The sequence below is a fragment of the Parambassis ranga genome, chromosome 9 (genome assembly GCF_900634625.1).
Source record: "Parambassis ranga chromosome 9, fParRan2.1, whole genome shotgun sequence".
Classification (NCBI taxonomy): domain Eukaryota; kingdom Metazoa; phylum Chordata; class Actinopteri; family Ambassidae; genus Parambassis; species Parambassis ranga.
The window spans coordinates 7,103,589-7,119,681 of record NC_041030.1 but is presented as its reverse complement, the minus strand read 5'-3'; the positions used below and the strand labels follow the sequence as shown (position 1 = coordinate 7,119,681).

Here is a 16,093-nt window from a genome sequence, read left to right as displayed (position 1 = left end):
CAGTCTGTACATCCTGGTGAATCTGGCCCAGTGCAGTTAGATTGATTGGAGGCCAGTTTCACCTGAGAAATCCTGACTCCGGACTGTGTCTTGAAAGCAGCACTAGGCACATCATAATCTGCACTGAACCATTCATGAGTGTAACAACAAACAGCACAGCTGGATTTTAATCATACAGATGACACTACCCCTCCCATTTAGCCCCTTTCATATCATGCACTCACCTTGAACTGCAGGTCACGTGACTCACGCTGGCGTGGACGCCGTCACTGACAGTAGGGTTGGTGACAGAACTGGGGATGACTGTAGCGTTGGTCTCAGCTATGGCCTGACTGCAGATCCACTTGGTCTCATCCACCACAGTGCGAGCGTGCGGCAGACGCCCGACATCCCTCACTTTCATCAGCAGGTGGTGTCCTGTTTTGAGGATGTGGACAGCCTCATCGTGGGAGATGGTGATAAAGCTCTGGCCATTCACTTCCAGTATCTGATCACCCACCTGAAAAAGAGCAGTTTTATTTAAGGGACCATTGCGTACCTGATTAGAGGTGGGCATCAGGCTATGAGCTGCGTGTGACTCTGTGAAACACTGAAGTCTTTCAGCCATGGATTATATTAAAAAAAACACATGTAGGCTGGAAAGACATGTGGTCATTAGCAGCACATTGGTGTAAATAGTCCTGACTCATCGTTAAGTGTGATGTAGGAGGCACCCCTGCTGGCTCTTGGGGGGGCTGTTTTTCACTAGTAGTTTTCTTTATGTTGAAAAACATCAGAAGTGCTTTACTATCTGATGGGTAACACAATTTTCATTTAATCAGCTGCATGTTGTGGTGTGCATCGCATCCAAAAGCAAAAAAACACCTAAAGGTGCCTCCATTAATAAAAAGGCAGTGTTCCTCTTGAAGTAACCCTCTTGATTTTGGCTCATTAGGGTTTTAAGTCAGGCCATTTGTCCCCATTAGATGAGGCGCCGTGGTGCCACTGCTGAGGCAGCAGTCAGCATGCCTGTAGTCAGAGGTTGAAAAGAGAAGCACATTCTGCATCCACCACTATACCTCATGTTAACAAGAAGGTTACTGCTGCCAGCGAGTTTAGAGCTAAAGCTGAAAAACACATTCGTGTGGAGAAATAGAAGATATTTCAGTGCTTGAAGTGACACTTCAGCACAAATTGGGGAAGTGTATTTGCTATGCGAGTTGATATAAAATGCATACAGTATGTCACCATCTTCTCCTCTCTACTATGTCCTTTTCAGTATGCTGACTGTGATTGTTTCTTTCTTTTTCTTTTGGTAATCTTGAAGTGTGTATCCAGTTCTCCTCTCTCCATGTGTAGCCCAAAGCTTTCCTGTAATGTTACAAATATTTATCATCTAAAAGAAACAGGCTGCGACAGGCAGGAACAAAAAGCTGCTTCAAAATGTTTAGTCTCCTTCGAACTTGAGAAATGAAGTCTGCAAGTCGTTGGCTAAAACTACAAACATGGCAGCTGCCAGAGAGTTTTGTGCTCTCTGGCAGCAGTGGCTCAGTGGTGAGCAGGGTTGTCCAATAACTGGAAGGTCGGCGGTTCGACCCCAGCTCCTCCCTAGTCATTGTTGTGTGTCCTTGGGCAAGGCACTTTACCCGCATTGCCTCCAGTGCACTCACTGGTGTATGAATGCGTATGAATGGATTGGCGGTGGTCGGAGAGGCCGTAGGCGCACCTTGGCAGCCACGTCTCCGTCAGTCTCCCCCTGGGGAGCTGTGGCTACCACTGGTAGCTTACCACTGCCACTGTGTGAATGTGGTGTGAAAGAATAATGCATCTCAATGTAAGCGCTTTGAGTGCCTGCCCAACAGAGCAGAAAAGCGCAATATAAGACCAATGCATTATTATTATTATTATTATTGTTCAGGTAAAACACAGCACCTCAAATGTAAGAACACGGAATAACTTAATTCATTTAGCTGAATTATTTTGTAGCTAAATCTAATATTCAGTGGAAAAAAAAAGATAAAATACTGTAAACTGTTTTTCTCAGCTGGTGTATCACTGACAGAAAAAAACTCTTATTTGACCTGAAACCCATGAATAAATGTGAGTGTCAGGAACTTTTTCTCTCCCTGTCAGCTGCCTCGGAGTCTGCATGCTGGTCTCTGCCCACTACAATCATCATCTTCTTATATAATCCAACCTACTGCAGGCCAAAATAATCTTTCTGACAGTGACAGTCACATGGTCACTACTCATATTCTAACAGAGAGACGCATTATAGGCATCAAACACATCCTGCAAATGCTCACAACACAACTTAATACAAGTAGGAAGAGACTTTGTAAAGGTGTTGAAGGTTCAGACACACAAATAATAAGCTGAAGGCTAATGAATAATGTGACCTGGATATAAATAAATATCATTTCATTATCATCAAGCAGCAGACTTAGCTTAAAAAGACATTAAGGACAAGCCTGTTCCAGCAGCCCCGTCTCCTTTCAAAGTCCTTGAAGAGAGTTTCATTGCATTCTGTTAACATTTTAGCATTTTCTATTTCCTTGTCCTTAGAAATCAATTTTTGGTTGTATGCCCGGAATAAGGTCAGTGGTTAAACAGTGGTTTTACAAAAAAATAAATAAATAAATAAATAAATAAAAATCATTAGCAGGCTGTTTATACTTCTATGTGTGGCTAAAATCCTCTCAGGGCCAGTGCTCAGGGTGTAATCTTTACAGCATAATTTTTTCACTTTTTACTCTTATATAAGTATGATTATAATATTTAAAAATTATTAAATATCAGAAAAAAGTGTTGCTTCTTTGGAAAGATTATCATGTCAGTATCTTTAATCATTTGTAGCACAATGGTTATTTTCTGCAGTAATCAAAAAGCCAATGGAAATATCTCATAAACCAAAACAAACATCCAAATCTGTAACACTATTAAGGCATTAAATATGAAAAGAAAGGATTAATAGATTTTTAATGTTAGGTCGATTTTTTTTTTAAGTCAATTGTATTTTAGTTGATGTTTTGCTATCTCCGAGACTTCTTCTGCTCCAGCACATTGAGTATCACAACACAGAAACACAACAGCAGAAAGGTTACTGCAGGTGATCCACACAGTCCACTGTCAGCAGGGAGGACGTTGTTCCAGTGAAAACTATAGCAGTAGGTTATGAGGATAAACTGGGACTTTTTCTGTTGTCAGGTGGCCACAAGTCAAGAACAAATCCATGCTAAAAGTATCCACAGTGTATCTAGATTCAACACTTAACAAATCACAGCCCAGGGTCCAGAATCCTCTCGGAATATCTGTCGGAGGTTATGTGTGCAGTGCATCGCAGAGTCTGATTCAGACAACTGTATCATCAGCACAACCTCGGGTCACAGATTTAAATCCAAGCAAGAGTGTGAAATCCAAGGTCGCCTCAACTTTCCTCATTGAGTTGGTTGCAGGGTGCCATTAACACACACACACATGCAAGCACGCACACACACACACACAATCGCACCCACAATCGTACACACACACACTCAGATAATTATATTATCCTCCATAAGACAGCCAAACAATCAGCTGGGGTCCTGGCCCTTCAGAGCAGAGTATGAGTGTCGCAGCTAAGTCAAAGCGACGAGCATTATTCATCAGACCACAGAACAAGGAAACATCATCAGCGGTCAGTGCTCTGCTTTCGCCAACAAAACACTTATGGTTCTTTTATAATCAGTTGTCCTTTGTCCATTTTATTATCTCTAGTATTCTTACTGAAAACACTGTGTGATAGTTTTGAATGTTTTAAGGCTATGTTTTTAAATATCTGCTATGGATGCTAAAAGCAACTAAAATGAACGGCAGAGGCAGCTTTTAGAAGCTCTAATAAGTTATGTGTGCAGCTATACAGCTACCAGCTAGACTGACATAAAAAAAGATGTTTCCCAGTGGAGGGGTTCTTGCAAAAATATTCAAACAAGACCAACCGTCATGTTACCCTTTAGGTGAAGACACAGACAGGGAATGAAAACATGATCATGTCCAGAGCCACAACAATGAACTTTAAAACCACATTAAAGATGGAGGGTTTATTCATCTCTATATGTAGTTTATGGGAAAGAGCTCCAAGAGGCAAAATTACATAAATCCCATAACAGTCTCTCACTGGGCTTTCCTTCAATCCACCTGCAGCAAGTATTACAGTGTTCTACACCCACCACTTTAGCATTGTTGATGAAAAATGTAAGGGGACAATAGAAGATTTTGCGAACATATTCTAACCATACTTACATGCATCGTGTGCTTGGTTTAAAACTGGAGGATTGCAAGACACAGAGAAAAGCCAACAAAGATACTCAACGCTGACCTGTTAATGCAGTCCTTTTTTGTTAGACTCCCCCTGCCACCCACGTCTTTAAAAAAAAATAAAAAAAATCACACTGCCTGTAACAGTTTTTACTGTAGCTGTTTTAAATGAAAAACATTTTTGAACATCTGAGGACAGAATAGTTACATTGTGCCTGACTGAGCTGTAGGTTTTACAGTATTAGTGGTTAACAAACATTATGTATGACATAAATGATCTGTTTATGTAAAGCTTTCAGTTGGGGAGGGGGGTGCAGGAACACACAGGGGATTGCTGAAAGCAGCAGGAAAAACTGCACCCAGTGTATTACAGCAGGATAAGTAGAGGCAGAAATTAGTTATTGACTTCTCTCTTTCTCGCCTCGGACTAACATGATTATGTGAAGTAGATGCAGCTTCACTGAAACTCCTTAAAGGGGCCCTTTGGGGATAACAGAAGCCTTAATTTACGTATGCTGCACATGATTATTCCAAACAGATCCAATGCACATATATAACACCACAGAGACAGTGCCCCTTTGTCCTCTTTGGCTGAAATTGTCCTCAATGCAAGCAGTAATATAAATAAAAACGATTATAATCTGTGTTATAGCAAAAGCCTTCTTATTAACGACATCTCTGACAGGCCAATACAATGTTCTTTGCAACTGCCACCCTGCCACTCTCACCATGTTGTTTTTCATTGATCATTCATGATTAAGTGTGAAATAAAGTGTGTGTGTGCCTGTTGCTGGAGGAGCAATGTATTTGTCCTTTTCACAGAGAGAGGGCAAACTGCTATTTTAAGAAAGCAGGAGCAGTTGGTCAGCCTGCAGTGGCCTCCAGGTGGTTACAGAGAGAGAAAGAGTGGCATCACTTTTCATGAATGAGAATTAACAAACATATCATGTACATGTACATCATGTACAGGCCATGGAGGACAACATGTCAGAGTTGTCAGCTGTAATGCTGTTACAGGCATCTGACAAAGTATTTGTTTTCCCTTAAGATGATTTGAAGTCTTAGGACATGTGGTGGTTATGTTATCAAAAGCTTAAAATGCTGCCTGGCTGTAATCCATTCCCACATAAAGAGCTGATATTGACTCACACTGCCTGATCTCATCCTTACAGTTTCCAGTTCTCCTTCTGATGCTCTTTTTATGAAAAAAAGAAGCCCACTCTGCCCTGTTGCCTGCCAAACACTCATTCCAGTGGAATGGATGTGACAGGCAAAGCTGTGGCTGGACCCCTGGCAAGAGAGGGACTGACACTAATTAAAGATTGAGTCATTGCATGAAGATGGAGCTCGCACAGGGTGACAAGTTAGGCCATGATAGCTGAATAAAATCTGTTCCTGGAATTCAAAAACATATAATGTTCAGCCTGTAAAATGACACTTAATTAAATGTCTCTTTATACATCTAATAAAGTGTCAATGCATCCTTTTCAAGGTTAGAAAACAGCCACTAATTGAATGGATTTAGAACAGATTTATATCACTTTCTAATGGATAAAGCTGAGCGTTTCAGTCTCTTAAAGTAATGAATGGGCAACACCAGCTGTCGCTGTGTTGCACAAATATAAATGAGTAATATGACTTTCAGCCAGCCTTATACATATAGAGCTGTGATGATGGATCTACTAGTTTATCGGTACTGCTGAGTTCAGGGATATTTAACAACACAATTTTAGAGGGTGTGCAAGGTTACGGTGCCGCTTTTATCTGTTGTGGCATTCTTACTTCTTAAATGATAATTATATATTTACAATAAGAGAAGAAAATATGGAATATGAAGGGAAATAGAAGCAAGTGATATCACAGCAAATTTAATTGAATGTACATTAGCCATGTGTGCTAAGCAGCCCTCCATCTTATTTACTGCCATAGTACTGGCGCACAGGCAGGAAGGGATGGATGTAAACAAGCAAAGAGGGATGGATTTCCAGGAAAGGATATACAGCCTCTTGTCTGCCTGCTGCTCCTACTCTAATGGGCAGATCACTCAATTTGCTGCACGCAGACCACGACGCACAAGGCAACACACACACACACACACACTGTAAAGACAGAGCAGTTCTTACCGAGAAACAGTGAATTAAGGTGCACCTCCGAAGTGAAGAAAAACGTCCTCTATGTTCTTTATATTCACCGTTAAATTCCTCAGTCTTCATCTCACTCAGTTGAATCAACATCACTCTTTCTTACAAAAACTTTCAAGCCTGTTTTTCTGTCTAAATGTTGGGCCATTTTTCCAGATGTCCCAATTAGTTTAAACTAACATGAAACCAGCCATAAATGTGATGCTTTATTTTTATCTCCAAGTAGGACACAGTATGATATCATCATGAAAGCCATATTGTTTACAGGTAGGAAACACTGGCTTCTGTTCTCCTCGCCTCAGGCAGGATGAAAAATAGCACAGGGTGAGAGTGGCCTGCTTGTTGAGGCAGAAAGCAGACCTGAAAGTACACTGCAGACAATTTAGTGTGGCTTATAAAGCATTTTTTTTGCAGGCTTGTCATTGCAGTGAAGTCTGCTGCCTGACTGAGGCTGTGTGGCAGGGAGCAGATGTTAGTAGGTTTAGCAACCTAATAGGAAACAGGTGGCATGAATGCTAACAGGTTCATCAGAATTAAGTAGCAGATGTTAGCGATGACAGCTGGCAGTGGCAGAAATCCTCTCCATAACAACCTGTATAATTTAAAACTTATAGGGTCATCCTGGAGTTTGTGAATTTGCGTTTATTTATTTGTAGTGATCAAGAAATGAGATGTGTTAGGTTACCGTTTCTCTTGCCAGCTAAAGGATCTTTTCACTTATTAAAACACTGAAGAATTCAAGCAATGTTTCTTCTATAAATTACAGTGTACTTGGAAGAGTGCTCATGTAGATTATACCTCTTTTCACCTTCACGCCCTCATTCAACCATGAATGTTAAATGCAAATCATCTCATGAATATTGCTTTGTGGAAATAAATTGCAGATTAATAATGATTTACAGTGTTATAAGTAGACAGAGCCAAGAGGAAGACGAGAAATCAGATTTAGAAAGCACAGAGTTCTGTTTTGCAGCACCACAAGAAAAAGTGGTTGAGTTAATTGCATAGTGTGAGTTAATTACATTTTATTACAGAGAATGTCATGCATTATGATCAGGATTTATAATAAAGAAGTGACGTGTGTGAGAGCTGTCATCCCAACTTTTTGTGTGTGCCATGGCATGCATACACAGCAGTTATAACAGAGGGAGGATTCACTGCCATCTGGAAGGATTCATATAGATCTGGAGGAGGATCCTTTGCAGCTGTCCCTGAGCTCATGTTTGGCAGGGTGTGTGGTGTTATACAACAGGCATACCTTTAGTTGACCAGCATCTGCAGCAGATCCAGGGTCCACCCCTGTGATGTAGATCCCCAGTCCATACTCAGCACCACCCCTGATCATTAGACCAAGAGAGCGACCATCATCCATATTCAGGTTTACCTGCATGAAAGACATGATATTCAGATTATTCATTATTAAGATAAATAAGTCAGTAAGTGAATAAATCAGCAATTTAAAATAAAAAAAGGAGGGCACAACATTGACATTTTACACACATAAAAGCATCCTTATTTTACAGGCAGCAAACAGCTCCAACAGGTGTGAGTCATAAAACAGACAGCTGGCATATTGTAGATCAGCTGGCATTTATCTGGCACCTTCACCGACAAAGATTTATACATTCCCCAGATAAAAAGCAAACAAATCATCCCTTCTTTATACGCTGGACATTTTGCCTCTATAGTAGTAACAGCTTCTCAGGCCTCAGTCCAGAAACTGTGCTTCCTTCCCCTTTCATTAACTCTCTTCCAGGTCACCCAGCTTCATTGTAAATATGCAAACATAAGCAGTTTTCTGAACTATCCTTGTTCTATATTATACCAACACTTAATGCAGTGTGCATAAATCAGTTACTAAGCATCTTTTGGACAGAGCAGCCCACCAACTGAGCCCCATTTAAATCTGCAGAGCTGCGTTCAGAGGCACAGCCATTGACTGTATGAGGCTGCATGATGCAGCAGGTTAAGCCACGGGCCTGAGAGCACAGCATGGCTCTGCCCTGGCTCAACACACCTCATATGTCACCATAGCCTTGGATGTGTTTTTCAGATGAGTCAATTTTAGCAAATCATCTCTTGAGGGTAAACCTCCCTGGTGGAGGATTTTGTTGAAGGATGAGTGTCAGGTATTGTCTCACGAAGGGAAGATCCAAAATGAACGACTAAGTTTCAGAGTGCAAAAAAAAGATTGATTCTCAGGTTGGACATAGAGAAACAGAAGGAGGAAATAAAACACAATACAATCCAGCAGAAACCAGGGGGATCACAAGACTTAAATAGACATGGGTAACTACACACAGGTGAGCACAATCGGGCGGAGCAGGCAATCAAAACAGGTGGGGAAACACAGGAGGAAGTAAAACACAAGAAACAAACGTCCAGACCACAAACAAAACCGAGGATTATGACAATGAGTCTTTCTTCCCAAATGTCACAGAACCAAAGGTCATGATGACAGTCCTCAGAGAGCCATGCTGCAGCACAGAGCTGACTGCTGTCAGACACGAGCAGGAAGACAATTACAAAAACTTCTGTCATCCTGGACAGATGCCATTTTCAAACACTGAAACAGAATCTTTGCTTTCAGAGCCCTGCACTATGTATGCACTTACATATAACAACACCACACAGACATTGGTCTTACCGTCCTCTCCTCCATGGGGTGCTTCTGACTGTCCTCCTGGCTATCAGGTGGAGGGGAGACACTGCGGCCCTGAGGATCCACCCAGCTGTACACATGGTTGGTAATGTAGCCTCCTGGGATCCGCCCCATAGAACACACAGACATGGTCAGCTTCTTGCATCCCTTCAGAACCTGCATCAGAGAGGAGAATGTGTTGAAACATTCCACTCCACATAGCAATGCTTTACATGTAATGTTAAGGCTAATTAAACAACCCTCAGATATGTTCAACTGAGCTTATTAGGCTAAGTTATGATTAATTATGAATAGGTTTGTGACACACTTGGTTAAAAAAACACTGAACATGGTGTAGCAGTTTAGAGTCTTCAGTTGACCCAACATGCATGTTTCTGACATGTGGGAGGAAGCTACCCAGAGTAAACCTGTGCAGGCACAGAACATACACACTCCACCCTGAAAGACCCCCTATGAGATGACAGTACTAACCACTGGCATCACCCATATTCCTGTAGCCTACAGAAAAATCTAAATATTAAAAAAAAACATTATCTCAAGGAGACAAGAAGCCCACAATAGAACAGAATATTTGCATCCACCGTCCTCTGCCACCAGCCTTTTTGACTATATTATGTGCTCTTATTTGATTTGCTGTTATTACAGCAGACAGTGACTCTAACAATGCCCTCCTGTGTTTCCAGCCTCTGTTAAACCTTTGTTTGGTACTGAGTCACCGCATCGTATCAGAGCCTCTCCTCCAGGGATTTCATACTCCTTTGTGCTCTGCTATTCAAACGGCCGAAGCTCCCTTTGCCCTGTGCATCTGCTGTCACATCATTTAGTTTGCTCTGCGGCTACAGTGGTGACTATAACAGTGACTCACAGGCGCCATCAGAGACACAGCAGGAGGCAGAGAAAAACAGGGTCACAGTCAGGGCTTATCTGGAGGACATTCATCTCCTATATGGAAACCAGGAAAATATACATGCTAATTATGACCTTAGTTATATATATAAAACTAAAAGGTTTGCAGTAAACAACATTAATACATGCATCCCCTCCATGTTCTCAAACAAAAGTTCACCAGGAGACATATCGCCCAGTAGCTACTGCAGCTGCTATACTTTTTTATATTTTATTGTCGTTGTTGACATTACAGCTTGATCCTGGACTTTGTAGGGTTACTTTTACAAGATAGTGACAAGATATTAGGCATAAGGAGTAGAAAGAGGCTGAGTGGTCAGGAAGACTTTGAGCCACATAAGCACATGGAGGCACTGAATACATAATTCCCAGAGAAAGCGGTATCTCTTAACCTGTCGAACGGTATTTAATGTTTCTGAAAGAAAAAAAGATCTAAATTAATTTGCATTCCTACTTAAACAGTGTGTTTCTATAGTATATAGAATGTTTTGTATTCAGTATTTTCAAAAGCTTTTTTTTCTAATCCTTCTGAGACTCACACATACACATTTCATCATCTCCCACATGTTTCCGAACAGTGCAGCTCACAAAGGGTCTGGAGGATGTATCCTTGAACTATTTTTAGTCAGTGTGATGTTTATCTAAAACACAAGGGCTGAAATTTCCACCAATCTGCATCAGCACAAACACATTTGGCAGTTTGGGAAACATAAAAGCTGCTTACTTTTTGCTGCTTTTCTATCCCCGTTTCCTTCAATGTCTCTTTTGTTTTTTCTCATGCCTATTTTTGGCTCTTTTCTGACACTCTGGTCCAAAAGAAAGCCTAATGAGTCACCATGTTTGGCCACAGGGATTTGATGAGGGACGTCTCAAAATGACACAAGACCAGACATGCTGTTGGAGCAGGGGTCGTGGTTGAGATGGTTGTGCTACAGGACGGTCCATGTCGTCATTGGGGCAATATGCCACCTCGGTTTTAGAGTTTCTGTCTTATTCTCTGCAACAACTGTCTGCCTATGGGGTTTCATCGTCCTAAAAACCAAGAAAATAATAATCTTGGATAACTCACTGTGTCCCAGCCAAATTTAAAAAAGCGTCTGTAGTCTGCAGCTGTCATTTAGTCTTATAAGTGATTTATGAAGTTGCTGTAATCACTGGTTTCTCTCTGCTAGATTGGCGGAGATGGCCCTGATTAAGAATTGTCTTTCTAGCAGCACTGATGAAACTGAAGTGAGAACATTATGAGATCATAGGGACTCCTGGATTTAAAAATACCATCTCATCATCCTGTTATTCTATTAGTTGTGTAATATTTTGGCATTTATAGCATATGGGTTGTGAGCACAAACATGCTCTGTGAGGTCACAGTGACCTTGATATGTCATCACTGAGATAAACAACAACAACAAACACAGATATATGAGTAGTTATACTCAAATATCTGTGCAATTACTCAAAGATCATTTACTGTACTCCAGATCAGTTCACTACCTTTAAGGAACAAATATGGAAAACTAAAAATTGTATAAGGCTCACAGCACTGCCTGGTTTATTTCATGTGAAATGTGACATAGGGGACCTATTAAAAAGGAAGTTTATATTCTCCACAGTTTAACCTTTAAGTTAATTGACAGTTACGAAATGGCACTAAAGCACAATTAATGAGTGCAGTCCTTTACTCCACAAAGTAATTTGTATTTACCAGCATGGTATGAAAAAAAGATACCTCTTACACCCACCTGAACTCCCATTATGAATCAATTACTAAACTATTTTAAAGCTTTCAGTGTCCACTGATAAAAAAGACACAAAAGTTGTAAAACCTGTGATGGTAGAAGGCATGTTAGCGAGGCTGGATGTGGGTCCCTCCCTCCACAGTCACTGAAGCGAATAGAGCAATTAGAACAATGTGATAATTTGCAGACTTTTGGAAAAGGGACAAATATACACTGAAGTTTAACTAACCTAGAGGTCCTAAAATTCCCTTAAAAGTAGATAAATATGTAGTGATTACATATGATTTTGCACTAGATATGCTCTTGCATTGTTATGAAATATGCCAAAATCTGGGTATGCAAAATAAGGAAAAATTGATTACATAAAAGTGGATATGAAATTGATTAGGAAATGATAAAATTATATTCAGCCGGTCAACTTTGGTAGAAACTCTGAGCAAATTCTCCCAAAATAAATCAGATCAGATCAGATTATATGAATGACTTGCAGTGCACTCGATATAGTTATGCTGCCATCCCCGTCATTATGCTTTCTCTTCCTCTGCTCCTTCTGTTAGCTTTCGCTGTTAGAGGTTTAGCTCAGTGTTGAGGCGTGAAGTGTCCTCAGAGCAATGCTCAAGGACTGCTCTTCTACCTGACTATGACCCTTTCCCTTTGTGGAGAAATGATTAAGAGGATTTTCCTTGTAGGATCAATAACGAATTACATTGTAAAATCTGTCTTTTTTCTCCTGTCCACCACAACTTATCTAATTACTCAGTGTGCTCTATGTTTTAAACCCGTCCTCTACTCTGCACTCCTCCCTCCCAATGATTTGGTGACAGGAGGTTTATGGATGGCTGTCCCTGCAGTGTCTCAGCACTAAGACTGCAATGTGTCATTCCTGCACTGCTGTGCTCATAAATCAGCACCAACTGAACTACTTTATTGCCACTAGAAGGAGCAGACGCCCCTGCAGGCCAAAAGTGCAAAGTCGATGGGTCGAGATGGTCCGCCACACACGTGCATCACATCACAACCATTCTCACTGGATGTTGCACAGTTGCTGGATATTGCAAAGAGGCTGTGCAAAATATGTGTCAGGTGTTGGCAGAAATGTACAGCAGAGCATCAGTGTCGTGTAAAAATGATGCATAGTTGATGACAAGTGAGGTCAGATTTCTGTGTCAACATCACCTCCTGTCACCAACAAACAAGCATGAAGCTCTCTGAAGGCAGAAGAAGAGGCCTTCACCCATACTGTTGTGAGTTATATCAGCGAAGCCTCATCACAGCATTTGTTTCTGTGAATTTTATGGCCTAGAGTAGAGGATCTTCATTGTCACGGTTGCAATAATTACACATGATTAAGGTTTAAACATATGCTGAGGGATGGTCCCCGTAATATTTTGCACCAAGCTTGCCAAGCAGACTATTTATAAGTGACCCAGCAAAGAGCCTTTGGCTACAAAGGGATGTTATTAATGAGAGAGACAAAGTCCAGAATCCCCATTACCCATAAACTGTGCAAACTGACAACCACAAATGCTTCCACAAGAGCAGATTGTCTGAAGGGCAGCCTGAATGCCAGTGTAGTTCCAGCAGGGGGAGTATGGTAAGCATGCTGGCAACTACTACAGCCGCTCCCTCAGTCAAAATGAACTACTGCCATCCTCATGCTGACATGCTGCTAAAAGGCTGGCAATGGTAATGCTAACAGATCCCCTCTCTCAAAATCCCTGTGAGGAAGAACAGGGCCATTACCAAGGACCCAGATGTAGCAACAACACCAGTAACGCATCTGGCCAGTAGAAACAGTGGTCCACACTGCTTGGTTAATCATCAACCTGTGATGTGACAAGACGCAAGGCCCTGCTCTGTCCCAAGCTGATGTTTAGGCTGGAGTCAAGCAGCAACCAGAACAGTAGTGTCCACAGAAGGATTTTCTTCTCTCCCCCTTCACATTTTCACTTAAGATTAGGTATTAGGGTTAAATAGAAAATAAAAATAAAAAATAATAAAAAAAAAAAAAAAATCACATTCATCTCATTGGGGCAGTTAGAAAGCCATGACACTGGAGACACCAACATCTTGTAAAAAGATGTTTTGTGTAGACTTGAACACAACATTAAAGCTAATTGTCATTCTGAAACAAATATAATTTAATAATATGTAGTACTGCTCATCACCCAACAGCAGACAGACACAGTTACGCTGCTGCTGAACACAATGGAGTAAGTAACAGCTGGTAGATACTTTCACAAATGGCAAATAATGAGCTTGAAATCAGAATAATCTAAATCTAATCTAAATATCACACATTAAAGATACAGTGACCTCTGTTTAGATACATTTGCCAGTAAAACAGAAAATCTCTGCCACTTTGGCTTCAGCTAATTGATTCATGTCAGAAAATGAACTAATTCTGCCTCTAGAGATACTTTCCTTCCAGAACATGTTTATTAAACGTACAAATGAGGCTGCTGCGCTCAGGCTGCAATAATGTGACAGCAGCTGACACAGAGCAGAAAATCAACAGAGCTCACCACAGTCATTAAAGCAGCACTCCCATTAGCCCTCATCATGCGTGAGGCTGTCCACTGTTCATTAACCCCACTCCAGCTACAATAACCTGTCCTGTACTGTCCTCCTTCTCAGACGTGATGAATTGGCTTGATATATTATTGGCTGAGCCCAAGGCTGAAGTTTGTGCAGGTTTTGACAGGGTATAATTCACTCTGCCAGCTTTTTCAGAAACACTTATCAGCATACCCTCCCAGAAAACAGGTTGATTTCAGTTTGTCTGAGCAGGCTGGGCTGGTGTTGTAAACTAACACTGAAGGAGATGCAGTCTAATAAACTGAAAATATTACTCACACAGTGAAATATCTATCTACAAAGAATGTAACACACACTTTACAAACTAATCAATACAACCAGACTTAAATTATTCAAAGTAAGTTGGCAAATAAATCTTTGTTTGACAAAATTACAACACACCTCTGTGATTCCTTTTTATGTAAGATTACTGATGGAGGATTGATTTTTTATTCTCACAGATATTGCACTTGTTATATGAGGTGTAGTTTTTAACAGGACCCAGGCGCAGACAAAACAAAGTGCAACAAAAAGGGAGCTTTATTCAAAGCTAAACACCAAACCAGTCCAGAGGAGCAGGTGAACTAAAGGAGGGCTACTGAACAACAGTGCCAGGCAAAATGCAAAAGACAAAAATACAAAAACACAAAAGAAAGCAGGTCAAAAACAAAACCAAACCTGAGGATGATGGGAGAAACATGAGGAAACACGGAGGAAGAAGAAGGACAACGAGACAGTGGAAGGCGGGATTCACAAGGGAAGAACTGACAAAGACAAAGGGAAGGCACAGGGCTTAAAAAGAGGAGAGACGACACAGGTGAACACAATTAGGGAGGAGCAGGTAATCAGGGAGGAGGAACAGAAGGAGAGAGGGAAGGACAGAGGAGGAGCAGAAAAAGAGGACAAACACTGAAAACTAAATAACAAAATAAACAATATAATAACAGACAAGGAGCCAAAACCCTGGCTCATGACAGCACTCTATCTTAGCTCAAGAGGGGTGAGGATGTATGTGAGCCTTAACCACTGCAGAGGGGCCCTTGAGCACCATAAAGCTCCCCAGTGACTGCGTTCATACAGTCACTAACAGTAGTTAGCGGCCTGGTCAGCTGCCAGCAGGGAATAAAGTGGCTGAAGAAATAAAGAATTAAATGAGTCCTGTATTCTCAAATTGAAACATACTGCAGAAATGAGATTGTTCCTGACTCTCTGACACAGAGAGATTCATACCAGCTTTTATGTCCTCTCATCTTGATTGCTACAAAGTCTTATTTACTCCCCTTAACCATCAGGCAGTGGCTCAGCTCCAGGCCGTGCAAAATGCTGCAGCTAGGCTTTTTAACGAGACTCCAGAGAAAGAAGCTAACTAGCTCCTGTGTGATATATCGTTTTTGGTAGTAAAAGAAAAGTGGGAAAGTTTTCAATAACAGCACTGTGAATGCTTCTTATTTATCAGTGACTAGAAGGGTTGCTTCAGCACATAGGAGAACCAGCTGCAGTCTCGATGTGGACTGAGTGTCCATTGCCATGTGGTCCCTGGCTTGTCCTTAATGAATCGACCATACTAAATGCAGTGTCAACTTGTGGACACAATTTTGAATGGAAGCACACCTAACAACTAAATAAATGGGCATGTTTACACACCGGCTGTCTGGTGGGGAGACCAGGACTCTGTAGATCTAGTAGAATAAAGGAGCCAACAAAAGTGTGAAAAACTGAAGTTCCTTGAGTCGTCACGTGTGGCTGGCTCCAAGAAGGAGATTCTTCACAGAAAAAACAAACATGTTTACAGCCTG

At 41.2% G+C, this 16,093-nt stretch overlaps 1 protein-coding gene across 1 annotated transcript in view; it reads right to left on the bottom strand.

Moving 5' to 3' along the window:
• Positions 1–16,093, bottom strand: part of whrnb (whirlin b) — a 47,577-nt gene that overhangs the window by 11,880 nt on the left and 19,604 nt on the right. Inside the window, exons 2-4 of the mRNA XM_028414641.1 lie at positions 9,064–9,234; positions 7,675–7,800; positions 225–499 (exon numbers count right to left, since the gene is read on the bottom strand). Of these exons, the coding sequence (XP_028270442.1) occupies positions 225–499; positions 7,675–7,800; positions 9,064–9,234 (572 nt within the window). The remainder of the gene's footprint in view (positions 1–224; positions 500–7,674; positions 7,801–9,063; positions 9,235–16,093) is intronic.